At 43.9% G+C, this 16,905-nt stretch overlaps 1 protein-coding gene across 1 annotated transcript in view; it reads right to left on the bottom strand.

Annotated features, from left to right (window-relative positions):
- The window catches only part of DHX36 (DEAH-box helicase 36), a gene marked incomplete in the record, with an annotated part of 1,900,459 nt that overhangs the window by 151,359 nt on the left and 1,732,195 nt on the right, over positions 1-16,905 (bottom strand). The window contains 1 exon segment of the mRNA XM_044070516.1: positions 16,634-16,786. Coding sequence (XP_043926451.1) covers positions 16,634-16,786 — 153 coding nt within the window.

The raw sequence follows: 16,905 nt of genomic DNA, 5'->3' as shown, positions 1-16,905 counted from the left end.
TGTCACTCCTTGGTATAGCAAGTGATGAAGGACAGATGGAAACAAGAGAGTCCGGTCTGGAGGAAGAATTACCCCCCTCTGGAAAGGAGAATTTTCCCCCCACTGTCATCTGTAACCTTGATGAATGATCTTCTGAACCCATTTATCTGAAACTATTTGTTGCCAAAGACAAAAGTGGAGACTCAGACTTTCTGGAAGGAAAAAGGGGCTGCCAAGGTAGGAGGGGGAACAAAGTCTCTTAAATAGTCATTTTAACTTACTGGATTGCCCTTGGCTTTGTGAATTTCCAGTATTATTCTTGGAACCCCTTGCCATTTCCTCTTAAATGTCTGTTTACCAGTATTTTCCCCCCAATCATCTTAATTAAATTTTCACACATGACAAAGACAATCTTACATTTATATAAATGAAAAACATACAAAATTATACCACTTTAGTTGCAAAGACTTTACATTACAGACACAAGTGAAACAACTGTAGTTGCAAACATTATACATTATTTCTAAACCATCCAGTCATCGTCAGTTAAGCATTATATGGCTCACTCAAATCCTGCCTCTTAAACCTTAAAAAAAAGAGATGTGTATGGGAGTCCTGTGAGCAAAGCATACAGAACAGTCTATCTAGGTGACTACCCCGAGGAAGCACTAAAGCATAATAGCTGTTGCATTTGGTGTTGGTAGGGGAAGCAAATCGTAGTAACCCAGCGCTGGAAAATATAAGCTGCCACTCACAGATTCAGAGACCACTTATAAGGAAGAAAGTTCCTGCTCAAGCAATCAGCCAGAATGTTGAACATCCATTGAGATAAGATTACTCACTGTAACACCATCTTGACCTCCCGACAAAAAGGATAAAGATGTGTTCCTTCTTGCTTATCGAGATACCAAACAACAGACACTGCCCACTTTTATTGAAATCACACCTCTGGGAAGGACATTCTGAAATTCCTGAAACACAAGGACACCCCTTGTCTCCAGGACACTGATGTGAATGTTGGCCTCCTCAGAAGACCAGGACCCTTACACCATCCTCCCTTTGAAATGCCCCCCACCCATGACAGGAGGTATCCATGATGACCATGGCCACAGGAAGGGGAAGAACAAATGGTCTCCCATTGGTCATCAAAGCAAACTGTAACCAACACTGAATCAGATAATGACACACCTTTGCCGATCTTACTGCAAAGTCTATTGGGTAGGTCAAGTGTGACCAGTGCACAGCAAGAGTTCATTGCAGAGCCCTCATGTGGCACCTCGCTAAAGGACCAACTCTACTGAAGCTGCCATATTGCCCAGGAGTTGAGCTTGCATGAGCTGGAGGCTTTGCAAGGGCAAGCACAGATACAGTGAAGGCTGATCACACTGGAACTTCACAGCTTGGCAATTTGACTAATGGTATCCAAGTTGCAACTTATGAATTCTAATGACTGAACAGGATGTAGGCTCAACTTTAGATAACGGACTGTAATCCCTATCTGGTCGCATTAATGGAGTAAGGTATCTCTGGCCATAAGTGGCACCCCTGTAGGGGCAATGAGGAGCCTATCACTCAGGTAAGGAAAGAACTGAAAACAATGCAGCTGGCGCCAGGTGGAAACCACTGCAATGTACGTGAACACCCAGGGGGTGGTGGTGAGACCAAACAGCAGGGCTCTGAATTGGTAATGATTGGCCCCTCACTGGAAATGCACTAAACTCGTGCAGCACTTATCTTGATAGGATAGTAGGGGTCTTTGAGGTCCATAGAGCACATCTAATTGTCCTTGTATAAGCAGAGGGAGAATGGACCGCACAGTGACCATCCGGAACCTGGTCTATTTCATGAAGGGATTCAATTTGCTTAAATCCAGAACAGGCCTGAGGTCCTTGTTCTTCTTTGATACCAAAAAGAACCTTGAGTAGACACTGAATCCTCACTGGTCTAGTGTGATCTCTTGGTTGATCCAATTTGCCAGCAGCTTCTGAATCTTTAAGATACCTGCAGTCATGATGGGGTGGAACATCTGGGAGACATTTGTGATGAAACCTTGGAATTTCTAAAATAAGAATGGTATAACCTTTGGATATAACAACCATGCGTCCAAGGTGATGGCCTCCTAAGCTTTTGGGTGAATAACAAAGTGACCCCCAACTGTCTCAAAAGCAGGACAGTCAGGTAAATCCTTAAATACTTCTGAAAGAGCCCTCCAGTGAAGATTATGCAGAGCCTCTGCCCCCCAAGGCTGTACCCAATATGGTCCCCGGCTACAGACAAAACCCACCTAAGCTTCTTTAGAAAGTTGCAGCAGCCTTCCTAACACAAAAAAAAAAAAAAAAAAAAAAAAAGGAGACCCCACCCCTTTAGATTCCTCGAGTGGATTTGCTGAGGAGTAGCAAAATGCACCCCTATGGCAGACAGCATCTTCCCTTCTTGTTCACTACTAGTAAGAGTCTCTTTAATCTTAGGACTAAAACAGGAAAAGCCATCAAAAAAGGAGTTGATAAAGGACATCTTGAAGCAATCCACAAAATTGTACACGCACATTAAAGTTAGGCATCACATGGCAATGCCAATTCCACCTGCTCAGGACTCTCCAGCGGCTGCATTCAAAATGAGCATCATGCAAACATTGGCAATAGACAACAGACTAGACCAGCAGAGTCTCTCCTGTCTTCGGAAGCTCCAAACACTGCTGTGTCTTAACAGTGCTCAAAACATCTGCTACAAGACAGCACCAAAACCTGGTCAAGTGGGATAAGTAGTTTAGTGCCCTCAGAGCAAATGTGGCTGAAGGATAAGTTTGCTTCCCTAGATGGTCTAAAGCCCGAGACTCTCTGTTCGGGTCATGGACCAAAGAACTCTCCTCAGAGATTTCCTTCTTGGTGGCATCTGCCACCACAATAACATCCACGGCCAGGAACTTGTTCCAATGTGGCAGATCCTTGGGAGGAGCAAGAATTTTGTCAGTCTTTTTAGGAATAGGCTTCCAAAGTGTCAGTTTCCTTCCATGCCCTCCAGGACACCAGGGATACAAGTGCATCCTGAGGGGGAACCACTCGAGGTGAGGATGGGCCCACACCAAGGGCCTCCAAAAAACAGTGACTTCTCTGAAGAGGGGCTTTGGTGGTCCAGCCTCCGTGCTGGTGAAGAAGCTCCAAGACAGCACCAAACGAAACATCATCCCGTGGTGACTTACGGGACTCCTCTCCTTCCTTGATGTCAGTATCATCAGTGAGAGACTTCTCAGGGTAGTCGAAGTGCTTCCTCTTGCACTACCTCTTGCCAGAGACCTCCCACTCCAGCAAAGCCGGAAGAGAGGGTGAAGAGGCAGGAAGACCCACAAGGGTAGTGGACTGTAGGCCAACTGGCATGAGCTGTCCAGGAGCAGGCTGTTGTAGATACACATGAGAATGGGGATACAACACTAGTTGAGGAAGCTAGAGCCATCTCCTTAGTGGAGAATGTACTCTCCAGAAAGTTGAAAGTGGAGGTGGATGCTGGCCTCCTGGAGCACAGAGTTCCAGCATTCGAAGATACCAGAGAAGCTCCTGTATCTGGGGGAACTACACCGTGCCCTGACGTCGATACAGCAGTCGAACTGTCAAAAGCAGAAGCTCTGAGCTAGAGGGATGATCCCAAAGCTGGTGTCATCAAATCCAACCCAGAAACGCCAGCCTCAAATCTACAGCTCTGAGGTTAGGCTGGCTCCAATGCAGCTAATGAGACCAAGGTAGAAGATGGAGCAGAGGATGACCACACTGCCAGATCAGACCCCAAGGTGGGAATACAGCCGGGTCAGGGGACCTTGAATCTACAGGGACAAAGAGAGGAAACCATGATGACAGAGCCAAGGTTCTGGGAAGAAGTCCAGGACCCAAAGGGATAAGACCCAATTGCATCTGGGTCTGCAAAAAGGACTTCTTCAGCTGCCCCAAGTTTGATATGTTGAAGCTGTCCACTGACCTAGATGATGAGCAGATGAAGCCACATACGGGGGCCTGATGGATCATTTTGAGGACGAAGAACATGCCTACTGGATCTCAGCTGGAGAAACTTGAGACTGGGATAGGGAAGGAGAGGACTTCTATGACACTGGTGGAGTGGACAGGGAGAAGGGGAAGCTACCTTACCTGATGGAGCCCCTTTTAACAAAAAGGGGCTCAGTATGCTAAGGGCCGGAGATGCAGCCTTGCTCGCAGTCAGCACAGAGGGCGATCGGCTCTGAGGAATCTGAGTAGATGCCAGTGCTGAGACAGCTGGGGCACCTGAAGTCTGTGGGACCTTTGGTTCTATCGAACCAGAAGAGGTACCTGACCATAAGCTAGCCACTTAGCCAAAGAGTGCAATGGGGGCAATTGGGAATGGAATTTGGCTAGCTCTTTCAGTGATCTCTGGGGTTGCAAGCCTATTAATTACCTATGAATCTATAAATTTGAGGGCTGGCATAATTTTGAGGAGTTTCATCTCACAGTCACAGGGTACAGGGTTTGGTCCACACAAGGGCAGCTAGCCAAGTACTTACCTATGAACCTATAAACTCCTGTCTAAGGAAATTTGAGGAGTAGATACATGCTTAGTATTTTGTTTCTATTTGACAGGGAAACTGGAACCAGCAGTGTTATAAATGGCATCAGCTGCTTTCCCAGGGATGGGTACAACATTCTGACAAAATAGGAAATGCCTTCCCTGTTCCCTCTCCCAGGAATGACAAGAGTGGCTCTCCTTTGCTCAATGAAAGGACTCCCAAACAGCTGCAGAGGACTCCGCTAAATTCCTGGTCCACAGTGGCTATTAGTACTATACCACAGGGATCCAGGGTGGAAAAAAAAAAAAAGTGTGTGGTCTGAGGTACAACGAATAGCCACAGCAGAGTCTCTCACCTGCGTCTGAGGTAAATTGCTAATCTGCTGTGATGGCACAGGCTGTTTGCTTAACTCCATTTTGTGACTGGAAGGAGGAATGACAAACCGAAATGGTGCTTTTTTCCCTGGGAAACAAGCTGCAAATGCCGGTAAAAACTAAGCTACGTTTTTCACAGGAAAATGCAGAGAAAAGCCCTTTAAAACACTTTTCCAACTCCACAAACTAAACTAAACAGATTTTTAGTTACTTTAAACTGACAGGAAAAAAAAAAAAAAAAAAAAGAGTGCTCCCATTTAAAAGTACATTACAGTATCATGACGTTCAACTAACACAAACTCCTAGCTTTAAAATAAATTTCCTGAAGAGAAAAGTATTAATAAATAATAATAAAAAATGACTGGAAGTATCTGCTCAGCAAAGGAAAGTACAGTTTTGTACCTACCATAATGTAGATGTTCGAGTGTCTTCACTGCTGCAGTCATTACACTTGGGTTATCCTGCCATCAGGCGGTCCCGCAAACGGACAGAGTTCCAAAGTCTTGGTCCGGTGCAGGTTGCTGTCGCCTCTTCCCTGACATCAGTGTGCCAGGGGTATACAAGATGCAGCTGATGCCATTTTCTTCAGTTTTTCTTGCCCCAGATGTCAGGTGCCCCCAAAAGGATAGGCAATACATACTGCTTACAAAACATACAGAAGGTAAAAACATAACCTTTAGTCACCAGCAAATACACCACATAAAAAGTATAGTGTAGAAAGATATAGATAAGACCCAGCTAAAAAAGAGGGGAAGGCGGGTGGGTAACCAGGACTGCAGCAGTGAATACACTCGAACATCTACATTTATGGTAGGTACAAAATTGTACTATGTTCATTGTGTTTCACTGCTGCAGTCATTACACTTGGGAAGAATCCCAAAGCTGAGTCAGGGTGGCTGGTTCTAGAGAGGATTTGGTGTGGCTATGAGGCCCTGCAGTACTGCAGTGGTAAAGCCAGCTCTGGATCTGGAGTAAAGAGGCAAATGGTAATGCTTGGTAAAGGTGTGCACTGAACTCCAAGTTGCAGCTTCCAGAATGTCCTTGGAAGGTACTCCTCTAAGATAGGCAGTAGAAGTTGCAGTTGCCCAGGTGGAATGTGGTCTAATGTTAGATGGTACAGGCTTCCCATGCTGTGTGTAGCAGAACCGGACACAGTGTGCTATCCACTTTGAAATGGTCTGCTTTGAAATAGCCTTTCCCTGTGATTTTGCAGCATAGGATACAAACAATTGCTCAGTTTTCCTGAAAGCTTTTGTTTTGTCCAAGTATAAGCGTAATTGTCTGTGTATGTCCAAGGAATGTAGAATTCTCTCCCTTTATTCTGGGGGTTTGGATAAAATGTTGGCAAGTGAATAGTTTGGTTGAGAGCCACACTGGATACCACCTTAGGCATAAATGAAGGGTTTGTTCTTAAAGAAACCCTGTCTTGGTGAAAATGATGAAGGGCTCCACTGCCATTAGTGCCTATAGTTCTGAGACTCTTTGTGCTGAGGATATTGCCAGTAGCAGGGCAGTTTTCCATGATATGTATTTTATTTCTGCTGCATTGGCTGGCTCAAAAGGAGGTAAAGTTAACTTTTCCAAGACAAAATTGACGTCCCAAGTAGGTGTTGGTGCTCGCCAGGGCAGTCTTATGTTTTTTGACCTCTGAGGTACTGCTTTAGCAATGGATGAGAGAAAATAGGAGGATCTGTGTTGTAATGAGCCGAGATGGCAGAAGCGTGGATCTTAATGGATGAGAAGGACAGTCCTTTGTCCAGCATCTCAGAATTTGAAGGACAAGAGGGTCAAGGCCTTGAGCCTGGTTCCAGGCACAGAATCTCTTCCACTTTTCTGAATAAGATTTCCTGGTACTAGGCCTTCTGGCCTTCAAAATGACATCCATAACAGCTTTTGAGAGAGGTGTTGCCTGTTTCGCTAATGAATCTGCCATGCAGCCAGGGATAAGGTTTTGAGCTGACTGTGTAGGATCTGATTGTTTTGTTGAGTCAGCAGGTGTGGAATTTGAGGCAAAATCCAAGGTGGGCCTCGAGCTAAGTTCTTTACGATTGGGTACCAATGTTGGCGTGGCCAGTCTGGAGCAATCAGAATCATCTGTGTTTTTTCTTGTCTGGCTTTTAGAAGAACCTTCGAAAGGAGAGGCAGAGGAGGGATGGCATACACGTGTAGGCTTTTCCATCTGAATGAAAGAGCATCCACTTTCCATGCTTGTGTGAGATAAGTCCTTGTGCAGAATTTTTGTAGTTGGCAGTTCAGTAGGGAGGCAAAGATTATCTATGTCCAGGCACCTCAATTTTTGCATTATCATGCTGAAAACTTGTGGATTTAATTTCTACTCATGAGGATCCATGATGTTTCTGCTTAGGTCGTCTGCCATAGTATTTTTCTTTCCTGGCAGGAATTGTGTTTGCAGATGAACTTGATAAGTTAGAGCTGTGTTCCACAAAGTCATGGCTTGTCTGCATAGGGGGTAAGAATGAGTGCCCTCTTGCTTGTTTATGTACCACATTACTGTGGTGTTGTCTGTCTTTAAGAGTAATTGTCCTGGATGCAGAAGGTCCTTGAAAGCTGTTATGGCATTTTGTACAGTCAACATCTCTTTTTGATTGATGTCTGTGGTCCATTTGCCCTGAATACATTTTCCTGCAATGTGTGCTCCCCAGGCATAATTAGAAGCATCTGTTCGGAATGTCTGCCTGGCTGTTGGTAGTGTGAAAGGCTGACCCTTGTTGAGGTGACATGCCTGTGCCCACTATCGAAATTCCTGCTGCAGGCAGGGAATTAGTGGTATTACCTTTTCCAAGCTGTGAGAGTATTGATTCCAAACACTTTTTAGGTACCATTGTAATTTCCTCATATGCAGTCTGGCATATGGAATTAGAAGTATGCAGGATGCCATGAATCCCAAGGTCTGCAGAATTTTTCTTGCAGGAAGTTGGGACTTTGTTGCCATCATTTGAAAATACTGAGTCAGTTGTCCTTGTTTGTCTGGCGTGAGATAAGCCATCTGGGCCATTGTATTTAAGCTGGCACCCTGGAATATTATCTCTTGTGAGGGCACTAGTTTTGACTTCTTTTCGTTTACTGTGTACCCTAGGCAACTTAACTATTTTTTACAAACGCCAGATGCTTTAGAAGAATGTCCTTGCTCTCTGCTTGAATCAGGCAGTCATCCAGGTATGGATAAATTTGAATTCCTTTTTGTCTGCAAAATGCAATTACTGTTGCCAGGTACGTTGTGAAGACCCTGGGTGCAGTAGATAAGCCAAAGGGCAGTGCAGAGAATTGGTAGTGCATTGAACCAGCTTTGAATCTGAGGTATCATCTGCAATTCTGTCTGACAGGGACATGCAGGTATGCCTCTGAGGTCCAAAGTAACAAGCCAGCTTTCTTGCCCAACATGCGAAGGAGCTGCTGTAGTGTCAACATTTTGAATTTCGGAACATCCAGGTAAGTATTTAGAGTGGAAAGGTCTAGAATGGGTCTCCAGGCTTTGTCCTTTCTGGGGACCAGGAAGAGTCTTGAGTAAAAACCTTGTCCTTGTTCCTGCTGTCATACTTTTTGAATAGCTCTCATGTTCATGAGGGCTGTAATTTGTTTTTGTGCTTCTGCCCATTGATTTTGTGGCAGGTCTGGCATTCCTTTTAGTCTTGGTAAAGTGTGAAAGTGGAACCTGTAACCTTGAGACACAATATTCAGCACCCATTTGTCCTGGGTGATTGTTTGCCAGTTTCGAGAAAAAAGTGCTAGTTTCCCCCCTAAGGGAGCTGCCAACAGGGTAGAGTTTGGCATTGGAAGGGGAAAGTCATTGAGATTGTTTCCTGTATGGTTGTGACTTGTCCTCACCTCCTTTTGGAGTTGAAGCACCCCACTGTCATGGTCTGTAAGTTCCTTGGGGCTGAGATCTGCCTCTTGGGCATCCGTATCTGCCTCTTTGTGGCCTGTCTGACTCTGAAAAGGACCAATTTTTTGTAGGCCAATTTCTGCTAAATCTTGGTGGCTGTACCTGTAAGAAATCCTTTACTGTTTGCATAGATTTTGCCTTATCCTCCATTTTCTTTAATACCTCCTCTGCTTTAACACCAAATAAAATATCTTGCTGTAAAGGAGCATCTAATCATTTTGCCTTAACATGATCTGGTAAGGTTTGTTCCTTTAACCAAGCATGCCTTCGAATCACAGATCCTGTAACTGCTGCTCTACAAGAAGCTTTTAATGAATCAAAACCACATTGCAAAGTATGTTTACCTACTTGTTCAGCTACATGCAATAAATCCTGCATTTCCTTAAAATCAGGCTGTTCTGCACTTGTACTCATTTTCTGTTTTAACTGAGACAGTAAATATTGTTGATATTTAAGCACGTGAAACTGGCAGTTTAAAGCTCTCACTGCTAATGTTGCTGAGGTGTAAACTTTCTTACCCCATCTGTCTAATGCTCTGGAATCCCTGTCCGAGGGGACTGGATTTTTAGCTGTGGTGGCCTTTACCCCTTTGGGACCCTGGGAAATAGTTTCTGGGTCAGCAGCACGGTTTCTATAAAGAAATTTGTGTGAGTCAGGGACTCTGTAGTATTTGTCTGGCTTGACTGGAGCAGGGGGTAATGAATCTGGATTTAAACTGGATTCAGAGAACACATCATCCACAATATCCAACACTGGTGGAATAGCAAGGGGCCTGTGCTGAGGCAATAAAAGAAAATCTCTGAGCCTTTTCTTGGACTCTGAGTAATCCTGGCCCTCCCAGTGGAAATGCTCCCTCATGGTGTGTAAAGTTTCCCCAAAAGAATAATCCTCAGGAGGAGAGGCTGACGGGATAGATTCCTCAGCATCAGAGTCCTCAAAGGGGGGTAAGGAATATCCCTGGTCTGAAGAGGAGTCAGAATATATACAAATCTGGTCAGAGGAATCATAGTCTGTATCCTGCCTGGCCTTTTATCAGGAGGGGGATGGGTACCCCTGATCAGAGTAATTAAGTCTTCGGCCATTTTGAGCATCTGCTTTTTAGGCATGGAGGCCTGTCCAGGTGAATGCTGTACTTGCTTCTTTGTCTTTAAAGTTGCTTTAGACTTGACTGTAGATGCAATGGTAAGCTGTGAAGGTCTGAAAACACCCTCAGAAGCCGAAGCCTGCTCAGCGGCTCCGGACCCATCTGAAGGGTTAGTCTCCGGGGGCCCAACACCTTGAGTATCCAGAGGCCTAGGCAACTCCACGAGGGAGTCGGTTGGGGCCACGAATTGGAATGACTGACACTGGTGAGATTGCCTAACTTCAAGGATGTCACCAGGGTGACCCTTGATGGGGTTACAAGAAGTCAGTTATCTGACTAACAGAACACATTAAGGTATTTCTCCTGCAAAGACTCTACTAGTTTTAGTACTCTGGTAAAGTATACAATACACAAAACAGCAAATAGTACTTCACTAGAAAGACTAAAAATGATTGAAAAAAGCACAGTTCACTGTAGCAGCTTGAGTGGTCGATGAAAATTGAGTACAATAGAAAGTGCAAAAAACAATAAAATTTTAGCCAAGCCCTCTCGCTCCTTTTAATATGAACTTCTTCAGAGCTAAAACTGATTTCTACTGTGTAGCTTAAATAATCCTTTCAAAAAATCACAACACAAATGTAACCAATACATAGCTTCATAGGTAGGTAACTAGGCTATCGGCCTTAAAGCCCATATAAGCCTAGCCACAAAGTTCCCTAGCTTTTGCCACCTAGGATAGTTATTTTCCTGCGCCCTGGTCGAGCAGAGCCACAGAGGTGATTCCCAGAGTGAATTTCCTATTTCCCATCCAATTGTCTAGAGTCCTCTTAAAGAGGGCTAATGAGGGGTTCTACTTGACGTGAATGGGCAGTTTGTTCCAGAGTATGGAAAGTCTCTGGGACAGGAATCTATCCCTCCAGCATGTTCTAATGTTCATGTTCAATGTTTATTGTAGTGGTGAGGTTCAGGTCACTGGAGTGTGTGGCATGGAGAGACTGGGGTTTCTTTAAGTGTAACATTTCCAACAGAACTGGGAAAGACATGGCTTTGTAGGTTAAGCAGAGGTCGCCTTTGAGTAGGCGATAAGCGAAGGAGTAGAGGTGGAGTTTTTTGAGGCAGTCTGCATATGGCATCTGTTTGAGGCCAGTAATCCTCTTATTGAGATATTTCTGTGGCCTTCCCAGTTGTTGCAGATGTCTTGCGAGGTACATGCCAAAAGGGGCATTGTACTTAATGATGGGTCTAATGAGGGATGAGTAGAAAGGAACAATGACCTCTTTTTTTCTGGAGGAGAACACTTTAGTGATGAGGTGTGCCACGTAGAAGGATTTCCTGACTACTGTGGCAACGTGATTGTCATGGGAGAGACTAGTGTCCACCTGTGTCCCAATGTCTCATCACACTTTCGGTGTTAAGTAGGCTACCGCCTGTGTGGTAGTTCATGGGTACAGTGTTTTTCCCAAAGGGGATGACAATACACTTTTTGGCATTGAGCTTGAGACCACGACTTTGACACCAAGCATCAGTCTCAGTGAGGCCCCTTTGCAGAATGTCCATATCATTAGGCAATTCTATTATGCAGTCGTCTGCAAACTTTGTTAGCCAAATACCTGCTGTATTAGCTTGGACTTCTGAGAAATAGATGCCAAACAGAAGAGGACCCAGGACTGAACCCTGTGGTACTCCGCTTATCACTGGTTTGGAGTCTGATTTGAAGTTGGCTGCTTTCACTGTGTGGGTTCTGTCAGTGAGCCAGCTGGCCACCCATCTTGTGACATAGGGATTTACGCCCAGTCTAGTGAGTTTATCTATAATTCCAGAATGGAGGATGGTGTTGAAAGCCTTTGTGAGGTCAAGATAGGCTGTATGCACCACCTTACCCCCGTCCACGGCTCTGGTGACTGCTTCAAAGAAGTCGATCAGGTTTAGAAGGCATGATCTACCTTTTACAAACAGAAATTGGGTGAGGTCCAGTTTTTTGCAGGTTATCTATGTCTTTGTTTATAAGCTCCATGATGATGTGTTCCACGGTCTTGCAGACCAGGCTCGTCAGGCTAATGGGGCAGTAGTTCCTGGGGTTCGTGGTGGCGCCCCCTTTGTGGAGTGGGATAACTGTTGCTGTGCACCATTCAGTAGGCACAAAGCCTGAAGTGAGGCTATAATTGAACATGGTACTTAGGTGGGGTGCCAGTTTGTCCTGTATTTCATTCAGAACGCAGCTTTGGATGTTGTCTTGTCCCATGGATGCTGTGTTTTTGGCTTTGGAGAGTGCGGTCTTAACTCATGCATCTGTGATTACAGGGGCTCTGCATTCTTCCAGTATAGGGATGGGCCCTTTGGGGGGTGGGTAAAGTCTGCACTGAACCTATCTGCCAGGATGTTGGCAATATCAGTTGGTTCTGTATATCTAGTGCCAATGTTCTATAGCTCGGAGCAGATCTGAGTGTTGCCATTGAGATTCTTGACAAAGCTGTAAAATGCTTTGTGGTTGTCTTTAGAATCAGTGGCACTTTTATTTTCATAGCTAGCTTTGGAGGATTTTACAAAGGATCTCACCTTCGTGCTGAGGCTGACCAAGGAGTTCCTGCAATCAGGGAATTTAACTTTTTTTTGCAACAGCTTCTTCCTTCTGTTGTAGAGTTTGTTTATGGCAGGGGCCACTAGATTGGCTTCCTTTTTTTGGAGTATAGCGTCTTGGTTCAGTTGGGGATGGACTCGTGCATGTGTGTATACAGTGCATGTGTATAGAATTCAACAGTTGTACTTCTATTATCTGTCTGGACAGGTGTAGTGAAGTTTGCCACTTCTGTCTAAAGAAGCGTGAAGTTGGCTTTGGAGAAGTTTTTTACAGTGGTATCTTTACTTGGGGGGGGGGGGGTGGAGGTGGAAAAATTGATGTCTAGGGTGATTAGCTTATGGTCGGATCTGACCAGTGAGGAGTTGATCTCTGGCGTGGGACATCGGTTATCCATGCTGGTGATGACCCGTTCCAGGATATTGCTGCCCCTGGCAGCTTTATGGACAAGCTGATCCAGGTCATTGGAATTTATGAATTCCAGAAAGTGTTGTGCTAGTGAGTTAGTACATGAGTAGTTTTCCCAGTTGATGCTGGGGTAGTTGCAATCACCCATTATTAGGGTATTGGGCTGTACCTTAATATTATCCAGTATGTCGAAAAACCTGGAGTGGGCATCCCGGGGCATGGCGGAGGATTTGTAGCAAGCTACAACCTGGATTGCAGTCTTGTCCAGTGTTAGTTGCACTTGGATAAATTCGGATACATTACATTGAACAACTAGCCTGGAGGTGTGGATATCCTTAATGAATATGAACACTCCTCCTCCTTTAGTGTTTTGGTCCAGGTTAGGTGGCCAAAAGGTGTGGTATGAATTATAACCTGGTAATGCAGGGGAGCTCTCTGGAGCCTTGAACCAGGTCTCTGTTACTGCACAGATGTCGATGTTCTCTATTTTAAGGAATGCTTCGAGTGAGTGCATTTTGAGGTTTAGACTTCTAGCACTGAGTAGCATTACTCTCAGTTTTTGCTTGCTTGTACCTGCTATGGTGGTGGGTTTGTCATTTGAATCTTGCCTAAAAAAGGCACTATAGGGGTGGCAAGAGCCTTTGCCAGTATCCGGAATCCCAGGGGCGACAGATGCAGGCCATTTCTGGCAAAGCATCGTGGTCTGTCGATCATGTCATCCCAGGCAGGCAGATACTGGATCCCCTTTGAATGATACCAGAACCTTAGCCAATTGTTGAAGTCAATCATTTTGTCGTTGAACTATGGTATCATTCTGGGCGATGGTAGGATGCTACACAGGGCTAGGGTCATACCTACCTTGGCTACATGATCCGAGAGCTCCTCCATGTCTCTTTTCATGTAGTCCAGGGAGGTACATCTCAGGTCATTCACACCAGCATTGTACTTGTGGAGTGACCCGAGTGTGTGCATTATGTGGTGGATCCCGGCACCCGACAGGCAGCTGACAGTAACTTTCTTCTTGTTTAGCCTGGTGAGAGGGACATCAGTGTGCCTGACTATAGAGTTGCCTATGACAAGTGTGTTGGGTTTCTCTTAAAGCTATATTCTACATTTAAAAACTTCATAACTAACCACTTTTCACATGTTTTTAAAAAACATTTCATATAAATGGTTTAGTTTAATCCAGGTGATTTATCTGCCTGTAAAAATAGAGCAGTAGAATTCAGTTTTAGCTCTGAAGTTCTTATTAAAAGGAACAAAAGTTTTTAGCTAAATCATTGTGTTTAACTGTTTTTTTCCACTTTCTGTTATATGCCATTTTCATCAACCACTCGAGCTGCTGGAGTGAAATTTTCTGCCGGTGCTTTTTTCAATCGTTTTTAGTCACTCTGGTAAAGTATACTGATGCAGATGAAAGACAGAACTGCAAACGTTGTACCGAACGTAGTACATATCCAAAGCAACATGAGGAAAATTCCTGCGTGGATCCTAGACAGCGACTTGCCAAAAAGGTATCCATGTCCCGTGATGCCTCACAGGTGTTTGTACTGCAGCAATACAGAATGTAGTCCTCCGCTCTTTAGGGTGGAGCAACAGAAGCAAGACCCCCTCCTCCCAACTGGTGTTAGCATCCAGAATCTGATGTGCTCTTTTAATCTGACAAGGTTGAAAATGACCTTCAGCCCTCTTCAGAACCAAGTAAATTGACAGCAATATCAACAGCTTTACTCTGTACAGAAAATGCCTGCACAGTCCTTTGAGGGGTAGAGTTTGGGCCTCTTTCTAAAATTTCCAAGCTGTGCTAGTTTCTGAAAGGAGATCTTTTATGGACAGGCTCTTAGGTTCACACAAAATTACTAGGCAACCAGTCATCAGAACATTAACAGCTTAGCCAGAGCACCCAACATCAAGAGTCACCTCCTGCCTCAATAAGGAGAGCCACATTACATAGGCGCAGGGAGAAAATGAGTGCCCATCCAATCTTTTAAGTCTTGAATGAAGCTAGGGTACTAGTTTGTTTACTATGGAGCTGTACTTCAATAGAGAATATGCCTGCTTAAGAACTTCTTGTACCAATGAGTCTTCTTAACTTGTTGACAGGGACTGAGGTCCTTTGCTCATGTGTTTGGGAAACCATTACTTCGACAAAGACAGAGTAGATCTAGGGGGGTGGGTCTTTCACAGCTCAAAGGGCCAAAGAGAGCACTGCAGAGAAGTCTTATAAGAAACAAAATACAGAGACCAGGCCAACCAGCTAGCATAAGCAGCTAAGGGACTTCAGGCCTGTGACTATTTTGGCTAGGACCCTCTTATGTCTTTCCATTTGGGTGATGCACTTTGATAAACACATAATGAAAGGAGCATTATATTCAATAATGGTGAGGATAAGAGATTAGCATAATGTAAGCAAGACTTCTGTTTAGCTGGGCAAGTCAGGATTATCTAAATACAGTGAAGATGTTGATCAAAAGACAGGTAGTCAGAGTGTGTATAGATCTTAGAGTCATTCTTAGGGGATGTAGCACGAGGAGGAATTTATTTTACCAGAGCTGACCATACTACACTTTTTGGCATTTAGCTTGAGGCCATTTTTCTTACACCAGTTTCCACAGTCCAACCCACCCTAGAGTACCCTCCCATCACTGGATGATCAAATAGCAACCTTTAGCTTACATTCAGTGAAATGTATTAACTAGAGACCTGGACAACTGGTTTGTGAATCAGAGTAAATACACAAAAAAGAAAAGAACTTATCACTGAGCAGCAAAGAACCCCACTTGTGACATTTTTAATTGAGGGGGGGCATACAACTCTAATGTTTTCAATCCAACAACCAATTTGCTTTCTGCTTAACTAAATATAGACTTTTGCTTAGATTCACCTGTTTTCTATGATGCTTGCATGGGAAGAGCAGACACCTAGGCCAGGGTGCATACTATACATAAAAACTGCTTGAGTTATTACTCTTTCAAAGAAGTTTACAAGACTACAAAGGCATAACCAGCCTTTGAAAAAGCTAAAAAGATAAAAAGAAAATGTGGATCCAAGGCTAAGAAATGAAAAATGTCTAGATTTGTGAGGTCAGAAATATGTTCCATAACTTTACAAAGATTGGTAAGGCTACTGGGTATATAAACTTAATTGGGGTCAATGGCTGTACTTCCCTTATGTAGGGTCATCACAATGGCAGCTCCTGAGGCTTAGGGGGCACAAACCATTGCAGCACTCATGCTACAGCAGTTTAATACAGGTTCCAAGAAGCTATATTTGGCACTAGTTCTATTCTACTTAAGAGTAGCATTTTTGCCTACATGCCTAACTGCAATGCAAATGCTAACTTCCTTTTCTTTGGGAGAAAGGAAATATATCGCTGGATGTATTTTCCTATGCATGTCCTATCAGACAAGAGTTCATCACAAACTGTGGTTTCTGACTTGCATGTAGCAGTCTCAAGCAGTGTAACATCAAGTTAGGTTCATTTCAGTTTTTTTTGCAGCCCTATCAACTCTAGCCAGAACATTCTTACCATGCATATCATGTGGTGACAAATAATGCACCCTAGTACTTCTTCAACACATTAACCAATCATCTGTCTGAAAGAACAGGCAATCTAAAGTATGCTTCCTACCACAGTTACATATACGTTAAGCATGCAATGGTTAATTTACTCCAGCACACTTAAGCAAAATTCAGCAACAGCATTTCTTTTTTTTTTTTGTGATATCTTTTTATTCAAATTTAACTGTTTCCAAACCATATATGTGTGTTGATAAGTCACCTTAACTAGATGTGCTGTCTTTTCTGGAGACTGAAACACAATCCACTCATCGACAGAAATGGTGTCCTGCTCCTGATCTTTCTGGATAGAAATAACACCTCCAAAGAACAGAAGGGAATACGGAGAAACTTCTGTGCAGTCATATAAGAAGATCTACAAAAAGAAACAATACATAAAACTTCTTAGATATTATTTGATATTCATCTGTTTACCAGCTATGCATATTAGTATTACTTGTCAGACCACATTAAACAGATACTTGTAGTCAAAGC

Source organism: Protopterus annectens, chromosome 4.part1, assembly GCF_019279795.1.
Source record: "Protopterus annectens isolate FY-2018-M chromosome 4.part1, PAN1.0, whole genome shotgun sequence".
NCBI lineage: Eukaryota > Metazoa > Chordata > Ceratodontiformes > Protopteridae > Protopterus > Protopterus annectens.
The sequence above is the reverse complement of the archived record's forward strand: the minus strand, read 5'-3'. Positions and strand labels throughout refer to the sequence as shown.